General features: G+C 30.8%; 4 protein-coding genes and 1 pseudogene across 4 annotated transcripts; 1 reads left to right on the top strand and 4 right to left on the bottom strand.

Moving 5' to 3' along the window:
* Window positions 1–1,140: 1,140 nt before the first annotated feature.
* LOC125189030 (cytochrome P450 CYP72A219-like) lies at window positions 1,141–4,110 on the bottom strand. Its single transcript, XM_048086199.2, has 5 exons — window positions 3,788–4,110; window positions 3,217–3,434; window positions 2,897–3,156; window positions 2,173–2,539; window positions 1,141–1,699 (listed from the first exon to the last, which is right to left on the bottom strand). The coding sequence occupies exons 1-5, from the start codon at window positions 4,056–4,058 to the stop codon at window positions 1,283–1,285; spliced, it is 1,533 nt and encodes a 510-aa protein (XP_047942156.2). The 5' UTR covers window positions 4,059–4,110; the 3' UTR covers window positions 1,141–1,282.
* A 546-nt stretch (window positions 4,111–4,656) lies between these two features.
* LOC148931786 (U6 spliceosomal RNA) lies at window positions 4,657–4,748 on the top strand (annotated as a pseudogene).
* Window positions 4,749–5,180: 432 nt separating this feature from the next.
* LOC125204157 (acyl-acyl carrier protein thioesterase ATL3, chloroplastic-like) lies at window positions 5,181–8,731 on the bottom strand. The gene is made up of 5 exons (XM_048102728.2): window positions 8,391–8,731; window positions 8,185–8,285; window positions 7,349–7,440; window positions 6,074–6,169; window positions 5,181–5,463 (listed from the first exon to the last, which is right to left on the bottom strand). The coding sequence occupies exons 1-5, from the start codon at window positions 8,576–8,578 to the stop codon at window positions 5,344–5,346; spliced, it is 597 nt and encodes a 198-aa protein (XP_047958685.1). The 5' UTR covers window positions 8,579–8,731; the 3' UTR covers window positions 5,181–5,343.
* A 1,236-nt stretch (window positions 8,732–9,967) lies between these two features.
* Window positions 9,968–13,334, bottom strand: LOC148931785 (acyl-acyl carrier protein thioesterase TE3, chloroplastic-like). Its single transcript, XM_089066109.1, has 5 exons — window positions 13,168–13,334; window positions 12,921–13,021; window positions 12,520–12,611; window positions 12,164–12,259; window positions 9,968–10,200 (listed from the first exon to the last, which is right to left on the bottom strand). Exons 1-5 carry the CDS (start codon window positions 13,323–13,325, stop codon window positions 10,075–10,077), a joined length of 573 nt encoding a protein of 190 aa, XP_088922235.1. The 5' UTR covers window positions 13,326–13,334; the 3' UTR covers window positions 9,968–10,074.
* A 2,427-nt stretch (window positions 13,335–15,761) lies between these two features.
* LOC148931784 (cytochrome P450 72A14-like) lies at window positions 15,762–16,199 on the bottom strand. Its single transcript, XM_089064885.1, has one exon. It carries the CDS (start codon window positions 16,197–16,199, stop codon window positions 15,762–15,764), a length of 438 nt encoding a protein of 145 aa, XP_088921011.1.
* Between the last annotated feature and the right edge of the window lie 869 nt (window positions 16,200–17,068).

Genomic DNA, 17,068 nt, shown 5'->3' with positions numbered 1-17,068 from the left:
ATAGGAAAAATGGAGTATTATTTTTCTCTATTGATTGATATCTTATCATCATCGATCAATCAAATCGAAAGTTCAATGAAATTATAATGTTAAATATGGAATTACCAATAATGTCAAATATAAGATTCAAACTAATGAGGTGGATAACCAAATAAAAAAATGGGTTGTTCCAATGGTGATTTTTTGTAAGTATATTAATTTATTTTTTACTCTTGAAGATGGTGACATTTTGTAAGTATATTAATTTATTTTTTACCCTTGAAGATGGTGACATTTTGTAAGTATATTAACTTTTTTTTTCTTGAAGATGGTGATTTTTCGTAAGTATATTACATTTTTAATTAATAAAATGATAACAGTATTATATGAAGCTAGCAATGGGATTTTCCAATATTGACCTTTTAACCTAATTATAATATAACCTTATCATAATATTTTAATACAAGCCAGACCCGCATATAACCTTGATAGTTGATAATGATCATACAACCACAAACCCATAAAAAACAAAAACAAAAAAAAGAAAAGAAAAAGAGTTTGACATTGCATATAGTAAAAGAAAAGAGCACGACATGAAGAGAAATTAAAGGTACTATATCATAATTTAAAGACTAATATGGTTATATTTTGATATGTAAAAAATAATTACTCTCTTGTCCATGAAAAGTAGACATCTTTATTCAATTTTTTATGTTTACCAAAATCAGTCCACATCTATCTATGATAATTGATAAATTTATCTCTAATATAAGTCACATTGTCTATTAACAAAAGTTTTAATTATCTTAATTTTCACATAGTTGTCAATTTTTGACAAATCATAATTGATTGGTTGAAGTGGTGTGGACATTATTTGTCTAGAACATTGACCGTCTTTAAACCATACATCCATAGAACTAATAATGCAAATATATGTGAGTGAGTTAGCTTACTAATAGAGTGCATGATGTTCGAGACTTTAAACTCACCATAATAAAGTTTCAAATTTTTGTCTATTTGCCTATCAAAAATAAAAATAATGCAAATCTCTTTCTTCACAAAATATTGATAAAAACGTTATTAATAAACTACTCCATATGATTACATAAATGAAGAATAAAATTGTTAAACGAATTTAAAATTATTATCCATCAAAATGAATTATAGTGAACGTAAAATAAAAATATTTATGTTTATCCATTTACTATCATTTAAAGTAAACACATGTGAATCAAACTATCAATTATTTTTTTGTAAATTTTTATGCAATAAGGATATTTAATTTTTTTTTCTGCGTTCGCCGCTACTTCAACTTACGCAGAAGCAGAGGCACACCATGCTGGGGCTGAAGGGTGATGATCAAGAACGGCGTATGCAAATACGAGGGTGATAGCTCGAACGAGAATCTCTGCAGCATCATCGCCACGGCTATCTTGGCCTCGATCATGCCCAAGTTCTGGCCTATGCACACACGAGGCCCGCCACTGAAGGGCATGAACCCCGATTGCCCTCTCATTCCACTCTCGAATCTCTCGGGTTTGAACTCGCTCACATCATCGCCCCATATCTTCGGATCATGATGCATCGCCCCTATTAGCAGCATTAAATCCACGCCAACCGGCACCGTCATGTCCCCCAATTTCACCGTCTCCGTCGGCGCCCGAGCTAGCAGTGGCACCGAGGGGTACATCCTCAACACCTCGTTCAAAATCATCGTCACCTGCAAAACAAAGATATAAAAGCTAATTATTACTCCGTAGTAATATTCCATCGGTCCTATTATAAGTAGCTCGTTATTTTTAGGCACGTAAATTAAGAAAAACATATTTTGTGCTTAGAGAAAGTTCATTTATTTTGGAATGAGTCATTATTAATGGGATGAAAAAAAAAAATATAAATCGACAATGAACTGCAACTTAATGATAAGGCGCTTCTCTCTCAACTATTAGGTTAGGAATTCGAGTCATTTCCTAGAAAAACTCAACATTTCAATTTCTATTTTAAAATGTCTTAGTCAAAAAGTTGAGGACCAAATTGCCCCTGGATATTGAAGAAGATGTTGAAATTACTCCAAGAGGCAATTTGGACCGGAATTTTTTGGCTGGGACATTTTAAAGTCAAAATTGAAATGTTGGTTTTTTTTAATTACCTATAAGAGATTGGGCCTGGTCAGGGAGGGGGATGCGATCTTACGATTTTAAGGCGATTGAGGCCGTCGTAGGATGGATGTCTCTCTCCGAACACTTGAAGAACCTCCTCTCTCGCTCTAGCTTGCCATTCCTGATGCTTACTGAGCATCACCAATGTCCACACCACTACTAGCGAGGTTGTCTCCGAGCCTGCAAAGTAGAAGAGCTTGCATTCTTCGATCACATCTTCGATGCTCATGCCGTGAGCTTCTCTATTCGATTCCATCAATGTACCTAAGAGATCTCCTTCGCTGCCAACTTTCTTTTCACTCCCCATTGCTTTCTCTCTTTGCTCGATGATGCCCTTCAGCAGTGATCGGATTTCCTCCGACATTGCTTTGGTTCTTCTGTTGGCCTTGGTCGGGACAAACCTAGACGTTCAGAAGCTTACGAGATCTTGAAAATTGTTTATGTAAAATAAAATTTTAAAAGAATTTTCTTCGTCCCTAAAAAATGTCTTATATTTTTCATTTTGGTGGTCCAATAAAATTAGCTAGCTTTTATTATGAAATATTTTCACAATGCATTTACCTATATACATCATCGTAATTACAAAATATACCAACAAGCAAATATAACTAAATACTTTTGTCATTGCGTATTAAAATAGTACTAAAATACAACTATTGCGTATTAAAATTTTTGTCATTTTCTACAAGGACTTTTTTTTGGGGACAAATTTAATTTCCGAAGCTCAATTATCCAAACACTTTGACGCTAAAGTTTACCTCCAACCGGGGATGAACATGAACTGAATGACCTCCAAAACGAGCTTCACCAGCTCCTTTTGGAGCTCAAATATCCTCCTCCCTTTCTCATGGGAACTCCCGAACGCCACCCTCGAGATCACATCGCCCGAGAAATCCTCAATAAAGGGCCACACGTCGATCTCCACCACCGAATCGCCTCCGCTGCCATCACTACCCACCAAAGCCTCCCATTTCCCCATCATGTCCAAACAACTCAAACCAATCACCGGCACCATACTCTGCACCAATGTCAACAATGAATTTTACAAAATATATATAAAAAAAAAAATTATGTTTACCTTTAATTTGTCCATGTGAAAAGCTGGATTGATGATTTTCCTATGTTTTGCCCATTTCTGGCCCTCGAGATACAGCAGCCCTCCGGCCACCGTTTGCCCGATCGGATCGGGCAGCGGCTTCCGGAATATATCCGGCCTCGCAAGAATCTCTCTCACAATCTTCGGATCAGTGATGATCAACCTCGGCGACGGTCCAAACCATATGAAACAATTCTCTCCTGTTGCATAATAAAGTTCGTTATCACGAAAACACTGCACTGAATCCATAAAGTCAGAGGGTGTTCGGTTTGCAAGATTATATTCCATGATTAAATTTGTACTATATTTAGTTCGAGATTGAATCTCATGGATAGTATGTGATAGTTAGTCATAGTCAATCTATTTTATCTAGGAAATCGAACACCACCTTACTGTATTTACATTTGCAGTGAAATTACGAAAATTTCCACCTCGAGATTCGAATTAACTCATGTGATGCATACATCTTATTAAGGATTCTGATTTGAACTATCAAAGCCAAGAAGAATCAAAGTAGAATCTCTCTCTTTCTCTCTTTATGAAGAAATCTTACCATATTTGCTGATGATTTGGTGAAAATAAGGAAACATATGCGGCGCAAGATCGTCGGAGAGCTGGATGGGTTTGAACTGCTCTTGTTTTATCACTGAGATGAGATCCTTCATGTCTCCGAGAAGAAGCCGGTAGGAATTACCTTTAAGCCCCTGGTGCCTCAGCAGCTTCTGCAGCCTCCTCGGCCTCAGCCAGACCCAATTCAGTAATTTCACTCCCCATGCTATCACTGCAGCAAGCAGGATTGAGCACAAGATTGAGGGCAAGTTCATTTTTTGATGTAAATTTGAGAGAGAGTAATATATAAAGAAGATGTAGAGATATTAATATTGGAATAATTTTTTATTTGTGATGTGGAGATATGCATATATTGTGCATGTGCAAGTTGGGGATTTGGACAAAACATGGAGAGGAGAGACAGGTCGACAAAAATTTCAACATCTGCGAAGAAAACGGAGCGTTGTTTCGTGTCTGGGATTAATAATCTTGTTTGTCTCTTGTTGGGTTTCCCATTTTCAAAATTTCCACTACTATGGAGAGAAAACTAAGGAATAATAGTAATAGTTAGGACACACATATATAGACAAATATTATGATACATGGTGAGGAGTATTAAAAAAAAATGTGTTACGTGAGTTAAGTAAATGGAGAATAAAGTGTAAATGGAAAAAAAGTAGAGAGATGAAAAGAGAAAAAAGTAAGAGAGAGTAAAATAGGTGTGGACAAATGTGTTGACTTTTACTAAAAAAAAGAAATGACTCTATTACTTTGGAACGTACCAAAATGGCAAAATGACTCTATTACTATAGAACAGAGGGAATAGTATACATTGTTTTGTTTTGTTTTGTTTTGTACATTTAATTTAATTTTGTACCTTTGAGGACATCCAATAAAATTGGAATGACACAGAGAAAAGATTAGCATAGTTCTTGCGCATAAATCGAGAAATGGTAGATTTAGTTTGATTCTGGTACTGTAAAGATTGTTGTCAGTATAAAAGATCAGTGTTTTCCAAAATTGAAATACTCTGTAAATTAAAAGGTGAAAGTGTTTAGTAAATTGGGATATAGTGAACAATTTTAAAGCACGAATAGTGGTCGGTAATTGCTTCGTAAGAGAGTTTCCGGTAAAACATTATTTTTTCCTTTTATTTTAGTACTCTTTTTGTTTGAGCAAAATCTCCAAAACCTCCCAAAATTAAGTTGATTCAATTATGTACATCGAAATTACGTTTGTAAATCATTAAAGTTTATTACTTTGGTTATTCTCTAGTACTTTTTTCTTTTGTAGTTATCAGTACTCTATATAAAATTATATTCACCAACTAATTAAAACAAAGAACATTATAAGTAGATATTACCCCCTACAAAAATAAATTGAAACAAATGGTAGAATGAATTAAAAATAAAAACAGTTTTATTAAATTATTGTTGTACGTGCAGATGCACGTAAGTTTCCCTAGCAAAAAAAACAACAAAGAACGACACAAAAATACAATATCCCATATAACAAGAACAATACAAATACAACAATCCAAGTTTATTAAAAATTCGAGCATCATTTGTTTGTGTGTGTTAGTAGGAATTTATTGAATTGGGAAATCATCGAAGGTGTGATTTGTGTCGGACGAAGCCTCTTGTCTAGTAGAATCAGTGTGGCCGTACCCCATACAATCGGCTGCACCCAACGAACAATATCATGAGAAAAAGCCTTTACAGTATTATAATATGATGTCAAAATCGAAACTAATGTAACAAAATCAAATATTACGTGATCACAAAACAACGTCATTTTATTTTTTTACCAACTAAAACAAGACCATTGTGGGACAATCGTAAAAAAATTGAAAAGTCAAGATTTAATATTTTAGTTTCAAAAGTTGTAATTGACTAAAAGTCAACAACATAGTCACAACTCCACGATATACATCAATTTATTTATTATTTTCATATTATACTTGTCATATATTTTTTAATAATTACTACTAACCAATGTTTTAAAACCGGACTAGACCTATTGGTTCGATCATGAAGCGATAGATTCATTGTTTCGCTTGCTAGTAGGGTTTTAATTTTTAAAAAGTTGCGACTAATGCAGGACACTTTCTTCACTCACACTACACTAATTTTTTTAAAATTCGCATTGAACTCGTCAAATTTTATTTTAAGTGACAAAGAGAATATATTATGACCATATGCGGGCACATATATACTAGGGAAAAAAAGTAGTTAAACTGTTAAAAGTAATTAATTTCATAGCATTAAAATGAGAGAAAAAAATCACCAACCTTATGATCTGGTAGCCTTAAGACTTGCTCCTCAAAAAAGAATCGAGTAGTTGAATAATCATATAGCCTCACTTTTAGCATATATCTATCTTTCCTCTGTGCATAAAAACAAAACAAAATACATATATAAATAAGAGTGAACTACATAAACAGTACATGATCTTTATTTTATATTGTTTTTGGTACCTATTAATCACATTTTTGGTACCTGATGCAATTTTCATTCCAAAAATAGCCTCTAAACAAATTCATTTTTCCATTTGTGTCACAAAGGGTATTTTGGGCATTGACAAAACTAATACCAAAGGTGATATTATAATACCTTTTCTCATTCTCCCCACTCTTTATACTATTATTATTAATCAATATTAATAATATTATTTTGATGTTATAAATTAATAATTAATTTATTTTTTAATATCATTTAAATATTTTTAATCAAAATTATAATTATAATTATAATTATGTTTAATATTATAATAATATTATTTTTATAATAGTAATAACTAGTAGTAATTAATAAATAATTATTATTTTATATTAAATTATTAACTAATCAATAGAGTCTTAATCAAAATTTAAAATTGTGAATTGTATTCATAATGATAAAGAGTTGAGCATTTTTAGTTAGGTGCTTCAACCCTAAAATGAGTATAAATAATTTAATTAAAAATATTCAATTGATTTAATTATTTTAAATAATTAATTTAATTAGGTCTTTTTTTATTGATTTATATTATGAATGCAATTAGATGAATGTATAAAACACTATAAAAAGAAGAAAAAGAAGAGAAAAGAAAAAAGAGGAAACATAAACTAAGGGAAAAAAAAAAAGAAAGAAGAAAGGAAGATAAAATACTAAAAAGAAAGAAGAAAATGAAAAAAAAGCACATATTTGGTTCTATTTAATTGAAATTCTAAAAATATCCTCCATAATAAAAAAAAATAACATGTTTGGTACCTGGGGTTACATTGTTCACTCTATGAATAAACCAGAGATAAAAGTTCGTGTGAAATAGTATATTCAAATATTATTACAACGGTAAATAGCCACATATATATTTTTAAAATTGTTGTTGATTTTCAATCATATCATGATCCTTATTGGTATAGGATAAGTTTGAAGTAATGTTTTTTCGAAGTTTGGGTATTTTTTATAATGCATTGGTGTTAAAAATAGTTCATTTTTATATACCAATCATTAATATTAAAAATTCTTAATGAAAATAAAAAAGATTAGCATATACTATAAAAAATGTTAAAATAAATCCATACCTTCAAAGGTGAGATATATTTGATTGTGGCATCGGACACTGCTAACTTTATATCAGCATCAAAACCGATCTCATGAAGGAGTTTGTATGTAGCTGTTCAATCACAATATCTTAATGAAATATTAGAATCTCATCCATTTGATCAAACACCAAATATTAGTATGATATACCTATAAAAATATTGTTTTATGAATAAAAAACATGATTATATATAGAGAAAATAATATTATATATATGGGAAAGGGTTATGGATCGAATCTATCATGATCTTTAATGTTTTACTATTAGTTATGTTTGAAAATTTGAAATTTATCATTTTTATCGTCAGCCTTTAATAATTATTGGTTGAAATTCATGGAATTACATCCTAAAATCAATTAGTGATAGAAGGAGTGGTCTCTAAGATCTATATAGTGGTTTCACTAGACACTGATGTTGATGTTGAAGTTGTATGTTATTTTTTAGTTTCACCTGCCAATATACTCTCCCTTAAATCTGTCAAGGTGAATCTTGTAGTGATTGGATTTTTTTCTGATAAGTTGGACCACTGATATACTACGGGTCAGTTAATTTGGCCACAGCTGGCGACCCACTCTGGACCTCTGGTACCATGATAGAAATTCACGGGGTTCTATCCGAAAACCAATAGGTGATAGGAGGAGTGACCCATGAGACTTAATTATATTTAGATAATTTTTTAAAAATTTAAAATAAATTAAAATATTAATACAACTTATTTTTTTAAAAAAATAATAAAATAATATTTCATCACGTAATTTAAATTCATGGATCCAATTTCTACCCAATAGATAAAGACCAATAATATTTGTATCTTACCATATTCACAAAGATTGGAATATATAGCATTATTCACTACTCCAAATTGATCCAATTCATACTCTCGGACTTCTTGTTCTAGTTCGAAAAACCAACTCATCCTGTCAACAAAATTTTGTGACAAATTCTATAATTCATGACACTTAAATTAAAAATAAACAATTAAAAAAAATCAATCCAATAGTATTAAAAATAAAATCAAGTACCCTTTGCCACCTCCGGTTAATGTATTACTCACAGCAACTGCAGTGCTCTTCGCCATCAGCGGCCGCCACTGCGAAAGCCGATTGCAGCTCCTAACGAGAGGTGGCAGCTGCTCGGCATGCCGTCTCGGAACGACGGGGAAGCTAAACGCCGATTGTGAGGGAATGTGAGTTAAAGAATTATTTAACATTTTTTCAGTTAGATAAAAATTGCACCACAATGGTAAGGCACAACTTGAACATGTATATATATACACACACACCTAATTTCCTTAATTAATTAAGTTGCACAAAATATAGTGAAATGTATTTTAAGTTGAATCTACACATTATAAAAAATGATTAAAATGTAGTCAATTCCAATGAATAAGGAGTACTACTAAAAACTGAAGCTTATAAGTTATAATTAACCTATATACCATACCGTACTTATGGTATAACCAACCCTAATATAATAAATTATCACCTAAAAATTCAAAATCTTAAATTACTAATGCCTAACTGGATATTAGTGAATTATAATTAATGGTTATACAACTAAACTAAAGCAATAGGATTTAAATTGAAAACAAAAAACAGATTAAAATTAAAATAAAAAATAAAACCGAACAAGGTACTAAAATTTTCAAATTTAATCGCAAAAAACACTGAAATTTTCATACCATGAATTTTATATTGGATATTTATAAGTTACAAATAGTAGCATTAACAATAAAAGTAGGACAAATCGATACAGAAGCTAAGGAAATATTTTATCATTTGGACTAGACCTCATCGACCAAGAAAATAACAATAGAATAAAATTAATTTATAGTAATAAGTATAAATTTAATTAATTCCTAAATATTTAATGCAAGCATGATATATTTGACCATCAAGAATATAGCTCTTTAATTTAATTAATTTGCTTAGGAATTAGGGTTTGGTAGGGGTTGTACTACAAAGCGGAAAGCATGTATGAATGTGGTAAAGAAATTATTCAACATTTTGGATGTAATTAATGATGAATTTTTAATGCTGTTAGCTCCAATAATAGATATAAGTAGAAGCAAATGCACCTATGATGAAATTAAATGATGAGATATTAGGAAATTTAGTTCCCAAGGATACTTGAGATCTAGCCATGATATTAAGTTTTATTCTTTTATTCAATTTCATTTTATTTTTACTTTTTAATTACAATTAGGATTGGATGTATCTCGGTAGAATTTATACTCCCTCCGTTCCATAGAAATAGGCCATATTTCATTTTTGTCTGTACCCATAGAAATAGTCCACTTCTATTTATGATAACATTTTTCTTATTCTTTTTCCTTTATCATTTGTGGCCCTACAATCCCACTATACAATTTCAACTACTTTTTCTCATTCTCTTTTACTTTATCAATTATACATTAAAACTCGTGTCGATCTCACCTTAAATGATCTATTTCTACGAGATAGATGAAGTATTTATTTCAGCATTTGGTTTAGTTTTAGCTAATGTATACGGGAGTAGTTGATTATTCATGCAGGCCAGGATAGGCTTTTGAAGGCCCATTGGGCTTTGGTAGTAATTATCAAATATACAAAACACAATAAATTGGAAGGTACCAAACCCACTTTATTGCTATAAACAAAACAGGCCCAATTTATTACATATATTGATTATTACACTTAACACAATGAATCATAAATAAACAATGATTTACAACAAATGTTGCTTATCACTTTTGTTGAATTCATCGATTCCTGGTTTGACGAATGGAGGAAGCAGAATTGGGTGTGAATTCTTGTCAAGTACAACCGCGGTAGCTTTATTCTCCAAAATAAGCTACACACAAAAATTAGGGGTTAAAAATAAAATTGTTTTTAAATTTATTTATATCACAAAGTTTAATTGCTAGTCATGGCAGGAGAATAAAAGTGTGCACCAAACTTTTATGGCTCGTCTCTTTGTGAGGAAATTGTAGTAGTACTATGTTATTGAGAATATGATTCTGGAAATATGATCTAAAAAAAATATAATTACTTACAATGTGCTTTAAAACATCAAGGGAAATTTTTAAGATTCTGAATTTATTTTATTTAAGTTTTAGTTGAGTTTGAGAAAGAATATTTTAAATAAGAGGGAACATCTTTTTTAGTCCACGAACTTTGCCAAAGTATCATTTTAGGTCCGTGAACTTTGAAAATATCATTTCAGGTCCATCAACTATGGGTTAATATCATTTGAAGTACTTTTTTACTATTTCTAAGTTTTTCTGGACGAAAATACCCTCGATACCTTAAAGGATATATATTTTTAATAAACTTATCATATAGTCATATTTTTTATAAATATCTTTACAATATATTTTTGACGAATTTTCTAAATATAATTTGACCTTCAATATTATCACTTAATTATTTGACAAGTAAAATTGCTTCTTCAATTTTTATATTAAAGAATTTTAAAATTGAATAAAGAACTTTTCTTTAATAATAAAAAATTTAATAAGGATCTTTTCTTGCATGTCACTTAATTACAAAATTAAGTGATAATATTGAAGGTCAAATTATATTTTAAAAATTCATCAAAAATATATAGTAAAAATATTTATAAAAAATATGAGTATAGGATAAGTTTATTAAAAATATATACCTTTTAAGGTATCAAGGGTATTTTTGTCCAAAAAAACTTGGAAATAGTTAAAAAGTACTTCAAATGATATTAACCCATAGTTGATGGACCTGAAATGATATTTTCAAAGTTCACGGACCTGAAATGATACTTTGGCAAAGTTCGTGGACCAAAAAAGATGTTCCCTCTTTTAATAAAACTACTAACTGAGATAATAATAACATAATAATAATAATAATAATAATAATAATAATAATAATAATAATAATAATAAAATAATAATAATACAACAAATAATCCATAGTTTTAAAAATTAAATTGAAATTTGCTTTATAAGTTACTACCTCTGTCCCTGAAAATTTGATACAGTTTACTATTTCGGTCCGTCCCTGAAAATTTGATACACTTCATTTTTACCATTTTTGGTAGTGGACCCCATATTCCACTAACTCATTCCTACTCACATTTTATTATAAAACTAATACTTTAGAGTAGGACCCACATCCCACCAACTTTTTCAACTCACTTTCCATTACATTTCTTAAAACCCGTGTCAGGTCAAAGTGTAGCAAATTTTGGGGGACGGAGGTAGTATTAACTTAAAACATAATAATAATAATAATAATAATAATAATAATAATAATAATATATTAGTGTTAATACTACTATTATTAATTATTATTGTTAAATGCATAAATATGAACCATACGCTTAGAAATTACATTAAAAATTTTAAATAAAATTTTAATTGATATCGCAATAATAATTATTAATATTATTGGCTGTACCTAAACGGGCAAACTCCTTTTGGGCTTTTTCACATTTTAAAATTATTAAGTTATGTGGATTGTCTAAACACATACTCCATTTGGTAATATGTTCATGTACAATTTTGTTGGAGAAAATAATCAAACTTTGACACCAAAACATTAAAACCATGTTGGATAATATATAATGAACACCTAAAGAAAAAAACACCGCTAAAGACAATTTTTTAATGCAATTAAGGATACTAATTTATGTCTAGAGGATGCAAATGGAAGCGTCCTAAAATAGCAAAAGATTAAGTTAATTTGTCCTTAATTTAGAGACACTTTCTTTTGCGTTCTAAATTGTTGTTATTTTTTAAAACATTAAAATACAAGTAGTTAAGTTTTTTTTTAATGGAACAAACCTCTTCATTTGGTAGTCTGAAAATGAAGTTTTCAAGATACAATCGAGCAAGAGAGAATTTATATATTCTCCCTTTGATCAAGAACCTGTCCTTCTTCTGTAATCACAATTTAAACTTCAAAACATGATAACACAATAGTATTTTTAAAATTTCCCCATGTTTTTATTAGACAAAAGAAAAAGACAGATAAAAGTTCCAAGATTAGGAAACTGGGTAACAAGTAATAAGTTTTCGTTTCAAGGTTTGCAATTTGTTAACAATTTTTTTAATAAATTCAAGAATTCACTAATAGTTGACAAATTTATAGCCAATTAACCTTAAAAAAATAAGTGTACGGAATACTAAATATTTCATACCCTTAAAGGAGAAATGAATTTGTATGACGACTCAATAAGTGCTGGTATCATTTCATCACTAAATCCAACCATGTGGAAGACTTCGAACATACCTATTCAATCACCAAATAATTAATAACAGAATTATCCTTTCACAAGATCATACTTCTTTTTTATTTCGGAATAGAGTTGGAAATTTATAACCTCTCGATTTATAGTCTGATTAGTCAGCAAGTCAATTAAAATTGATCGAAAATCCGCTAGACCGATCTGATTGACATCTCTACTGTCGCATATTTGGGAGTTTGTATAATTTGGGAATATTATAAAAACAAGTATATATATTACGAAATGTTATATGCTACATATACATAATAGTTGATAATTTTCTACAAGAAATAATTGGTTTGGAGTAGACTTACTAGCCTCACAGTAATTGGCATAAACAGCATTATTCACAACTCCAAATTGATCCAACTCATATTCTCGAACTTGTAGTTCAATGGCATGAAATCCGACCATCCTAAATATTGCGAGAATATATATTACATTTCTTGAGGAATGTAACTCCTGAGTCCGAATAGCATGAAAAACAAATTTTTAATTTATTTTTCGAATATAATTACTTTAATTGTAACTTTATATGTTCCGTGTAATGTTCTTACTTACCCTTTTCCACCCTTGGAGCTATTACAAGCAAGGCGACGACATCTCCTCAACGGTGGTGGTAGCCGGGGTGGAAGCCGATGGGAAGTGAAGCCGGTGGGGAAGCTAAGTGGAGTCCATATGGTGGTCATATCATAAAAGGGTGGCGTGATAAGATTCATATTAGAATAGCATGATCTTAAATAGGGGATTCATGTGTGATTGCCTATTACATTTTGAGGATAAAATCGATTATTTCGTACTCCGTTAATTTACATCAATTTTCTTTTTCTTCCGTCTCCAATTAATTGACACTCTTAATTTTACTGTTTTTAATAATGCACTTCACATTTCACTAACTCATTTTACTCATATTTTAATACTCTCTTTGTCCCTCATTATTTGTCCCAATTTTCCATTTTGGTCTGTCCCACATTAATTGTCTCACTTCATTTTTATCGCTTATAGTAGTGGGTGGTGTCCACATTCCACTAACTCATTCCGATTCACTTTTTATTATAAAACTGTACATAAAAGTAGGACTCACGTGCCACTAACTTTTTCAACCTACTTTCTATCACATTTCTTAAAACTCGTGCTGTGTCAAAGTGAGATACATATTAGGGGATGGATGGAGTATAAAAGTCTACTAACTTTTTCCTCCGTTTTTCCACGCATTTCTTATAATCTGTGCTAAGTCAAACTGTGTCAATCAATGGTGAATGGATTAACTCTTCTATTAAAAAGATATTAGTTGACTTAGATTAAAAATTTTACCACTTCTGCTATAATTTATTTTTCATTTGATTGGCTGATTTTATTAATATTTCTATTAATATGTTTAATGATTCGCTTAGTTTTCGGTTTTTCCTTATTTTATTTGCAATTTACTTGGTTTGGTTATTATGGGGAGGAGTATATAAATGTGTTGCATTTTGTTGGGTTTTTCTTGGTTTTTATTTTAAATTTTTAGGATTGACTATTCAAACTTTTTCGAGGCTATCTTTTTCGTGTCTCTTTTTCTTCATAGATTTCTATATCTTAGGTGCACTGTAAATTTAATTATAAGGGGGTCCTGTGACGTAACATACTATTAAGGGTTGATAATCTCATATTTATAGCGTTGTTACGTGCAGCATTATAATTTAAATAATTAATTGCCCTGTTTCCATTTTAGTACTATCAAATTGGAAATTTAGAAAATTGAAAGCGCTGAATTGCTTAAATATTACCGCAGTCCTATGATTACACATGTGTACTTTTTCTGAATCTACACATTGTTGATATTTAAAAAAATAATTTTTATTCTGTTTTCTTGGTTTTATTATTAATTTTAAACTTTTTGGAGGCTAAAGCTTGTATGAAAGGAAGTACCTCTCATCTTAGCTTTAATTATCAATCGTAATTATTATAGACTACATAGTATACAATAGTATCAATTCAATGGTATTTAGTTTTCTATATTTATTATTTTGTGTACTTTTTCATAATATCTATCCACACACGTATGACTATTTTAATTTCTTATACTCCGTACAATATACTACTAGTATTCAATAATATCAATCCGCTGACACTCAATGGCGAATCCAGAGTTGAGAAATAGAGGAAAAGAATATAGTCATTAGAAATGTTAATTGAGTAAATCCATTTGTGTCCGTATGTTCAGGTTGTCGAACTATTCGATTAAGAATCCTTCAGATTATAACTAAGCCCATTGACTATATGTTCAGGACCAGTTTTGGTCTTTACTCTTAATTAATAATCCTACACATTAGACTATAGTATAGTACGTGCCTAATAACCATGTTAGGTGTCTTGATTCAGAGTTCTTCTAGATTATACAAACGTTTTACTATAATGGATTTTCTTAGCATCTATTCTCACCCCATAAGAAAATAATTAGAGGTCCCGAAAATTAAATGAAGACTTAAAATTAACTTGATAAATTTAATGAAAATTAATACTACGAGAGAAAAGCTAAGTAACTAGCTAGTTCAAACACCTATATATCAAAGATTGTTAAGCTGCTTCTAATTACCGATGGATTGATGATAAATATGTTGGTAAATTCCTGACAGGCTTTTTCCCGAAACGAACGTGCCAAAAATCTTGATTGTCGACAGATTTTTAGTGGTTATTGACGAAAAATAATCCAGTCGGTAACCAAAAACCCTCTCCACTTAATCAATAAGAAAAAGGGCTAATTGCCTATAATATCACAAAATTTGGTCAAATTTCTGATTCGTCCACACCAAAATTTGACCCATGATAACTTTTTTGGAGACAAATTCGATGATGCTAAATTGGCGCACACGCATAAAATTTTGTTATTGTCATTGAATAGTGACATAAATGTATATAAGTGTGAAGACGTAGACAATTCTAAACGACGTAATTTTGAGCTTAAGAAATTAAAAGACTAGTACAAATTTTTAAACTTCATGATTTATATGAAAAAATGGATAAACCCGAATTTAATCATAACTTGCTGATATTATAGGCAATGAACCCTAAAAATTTTTTAAAAAAAACATTTCAATTATCATGATATTTGGTAATATTACATCAGTATCAACACAAGCCAAAGGAAAGCATAAACGTACAATAAAATAAAATCATTTATGGAGTCTCCTTAAGGTGAGATGAATCCCGTGCTGGGGCTGGAGCGAGAAGACGAACGACGGCACGTGCGTGTAAGCCGGGGAGAGCTCGAACGAGAAGCGGCGGAGGATCATAGCCAGAGCCATCTTGGCCTCAATTAGGGCAAAATTGTTGCCGATGCAAACCCTAGGGCCCCAGCTGAAGGGGAAGAAGGAGAGCTGATTTTGTGTTGCTTTGGCGATTCCTTCGGAGAATCTCTCCGGCTTGAACTCGTTGGCGTCTTCGCCCCAGAGGTGCTTGTCGCGATGGATCAGGACTATCGGCAGCAGCACGTGCACTCCGCCGGGGAGGGTCATGTTCCCGAGGTCGGTATCGTTTTTGAGGATGCGGTTGAATATTATTGCTGGAGGGTATAGTCTTAGAACCTCGTGCAAAATCATCGTCAACTGCATGGGCGAACGCAGAAAAATAGTTTTACGGGAGTTAGTTAAAATCAAACTTTTTTCATAGAAAATAAAAAAGTTTTGACAATGAATTATAAGAAAAATATAAGTTGAAAAATATTTAAAATTTTTACATGTGTTAATTTAGGATTGTTCAATGGTACTATTAATTAGTGTTACTAATTAAAAATTATTACTTATGCTAAATACTCCGATTATAGAGAAAGCTTTTTCGTCTTGTTTTACTAGAAGTTAAAATAGTAGGATAGATTTAAGCCATTACTTTGGATAGCATTAAACAAATTGGTTTCTTAAGTCATTGGTTGTTATTATATTTTTTCAGCAATTGTTGTTAATATAAAGAGTTTTGGCCGATTTCTAGATTTCCATACAAACTTAAATATTGGTAGTAAAATCATAAATTTTGATGATGATTGAGAAATTAATTTAATTAATTTAAAATAAGTAACAATTCAATTAATTTGCTTAGGATTTAGGGTTTGGTAGGAGTTGTAATACAAAGCGGAAAGCATGTATCACTACAATAAAAAAACACATCTAAGGACGCTTTTTTAGTCAACTCGGGACGCTATTTTTTGTTTCTAAATATTTCACTGACGCTTTAAAAAGCGTCGTTATTGGTGATGTACCAAATAAAAATAAAAACGCAATTAGCAAGCGTCAGTGAATTAATTTGAAGACGCTTTTAAATTACATCTCCACATATTTTCCAATGCAATTCATAAAAGCGTCCTAACTTTCACATCCTTCCTAACGTTAAGACACTATTAAAAAGTTTCCCGAAATGTACTTAAAAGTGTCTCCAATTAATTCATTGACGCTTGCTAATTGCGTCTTTATTTGCGTTATACTTTATT

Source organism: Salvia hispanica, chromosome 2 (genome assembly GCF_029641045.1).
Source record: "Salvia hispanica isolate PSC_SH4W2 chromosome 2, Shi_PSC_v1, whole genome shotgun sequence".
Lineage (NCBI taxonomy): Eukaryota > Viridiplantae > Streptophyta > Magnoliopsida > Lamiales > Lamiaceae > Salvia > Salvia hispanica.
Note: the sequence above shows the minus strand (reverse complement) of the source record. Positions and strands in the feature narration are given on the sequence as shown.

Coding starts and splice junctions, on each gene's coding strand:
- LOC125189030 (XM_048086199.2), bottom strand. CDS start 4,058: ATGAACTTGCCCTCAATCTTGTGCTCAATCCTGCTTGCTGCAGTGATA. Junction 3,435..3,787: donor CCAAATCATCAGCAAATATG/GTAAGATTTCTT, acceptor ATTATGCAACAG/GAGAGAATTGTTTCATATGG. Junction 3,157..3,216: donor TTCACATGGACAAATTAAAG/GTAAACATAATT, acceptor ACATTGGTGCAG/AGTATGGTGCCGGTGATTGG.
- LOC125204157 (XM_048102728.2), bottom strand. CDS start 8,578: ATGTTAAATAATTCTTTAACTCACATTCCCTCACAATCGGCGTTTAGC. Junction 7,441..8,184: donor TTCCAATCTTTGTGAATATG/GTAAGATACAAA, acceptor GTGATTGAACAG/CTACATACAAACTCCTTCAT. Junction 5,464..6,073: donor TAAGGCTACCAGATCATAAG/GTTGGTGATTTT, acceptor CGTTGGGTGCAG/CCGATTGTATGGGGTACGGC.
- LOC148931785 (XM_089066109.1), bottom strand. CDS start 13,325: ATGAATCTTATCACGCCACCCTTTTATGATATGACCACCATATGGACT. Junction 13,022..13,167: donor AGCTCCAAGGGTGGAAAAGG/GTAAGTAAGAAC, acceptor CGCAATATTTAG/GATGGTCGGATTTCATGCCA. Junction 10,201..12,163: donor TCAGACTACCAAATGAAGAG/GTTTGTTCCATT, acceptor TTTTGTGTGTAG/CTTATTTTGGAGAATAAAGC.
- LOC148931784 (XM_089064885.1), bottom strand. CDS start 16,199: ATGCAGTTGACGATGATTTTGCACGAGGTTCTAAGACTATACCCTCCA.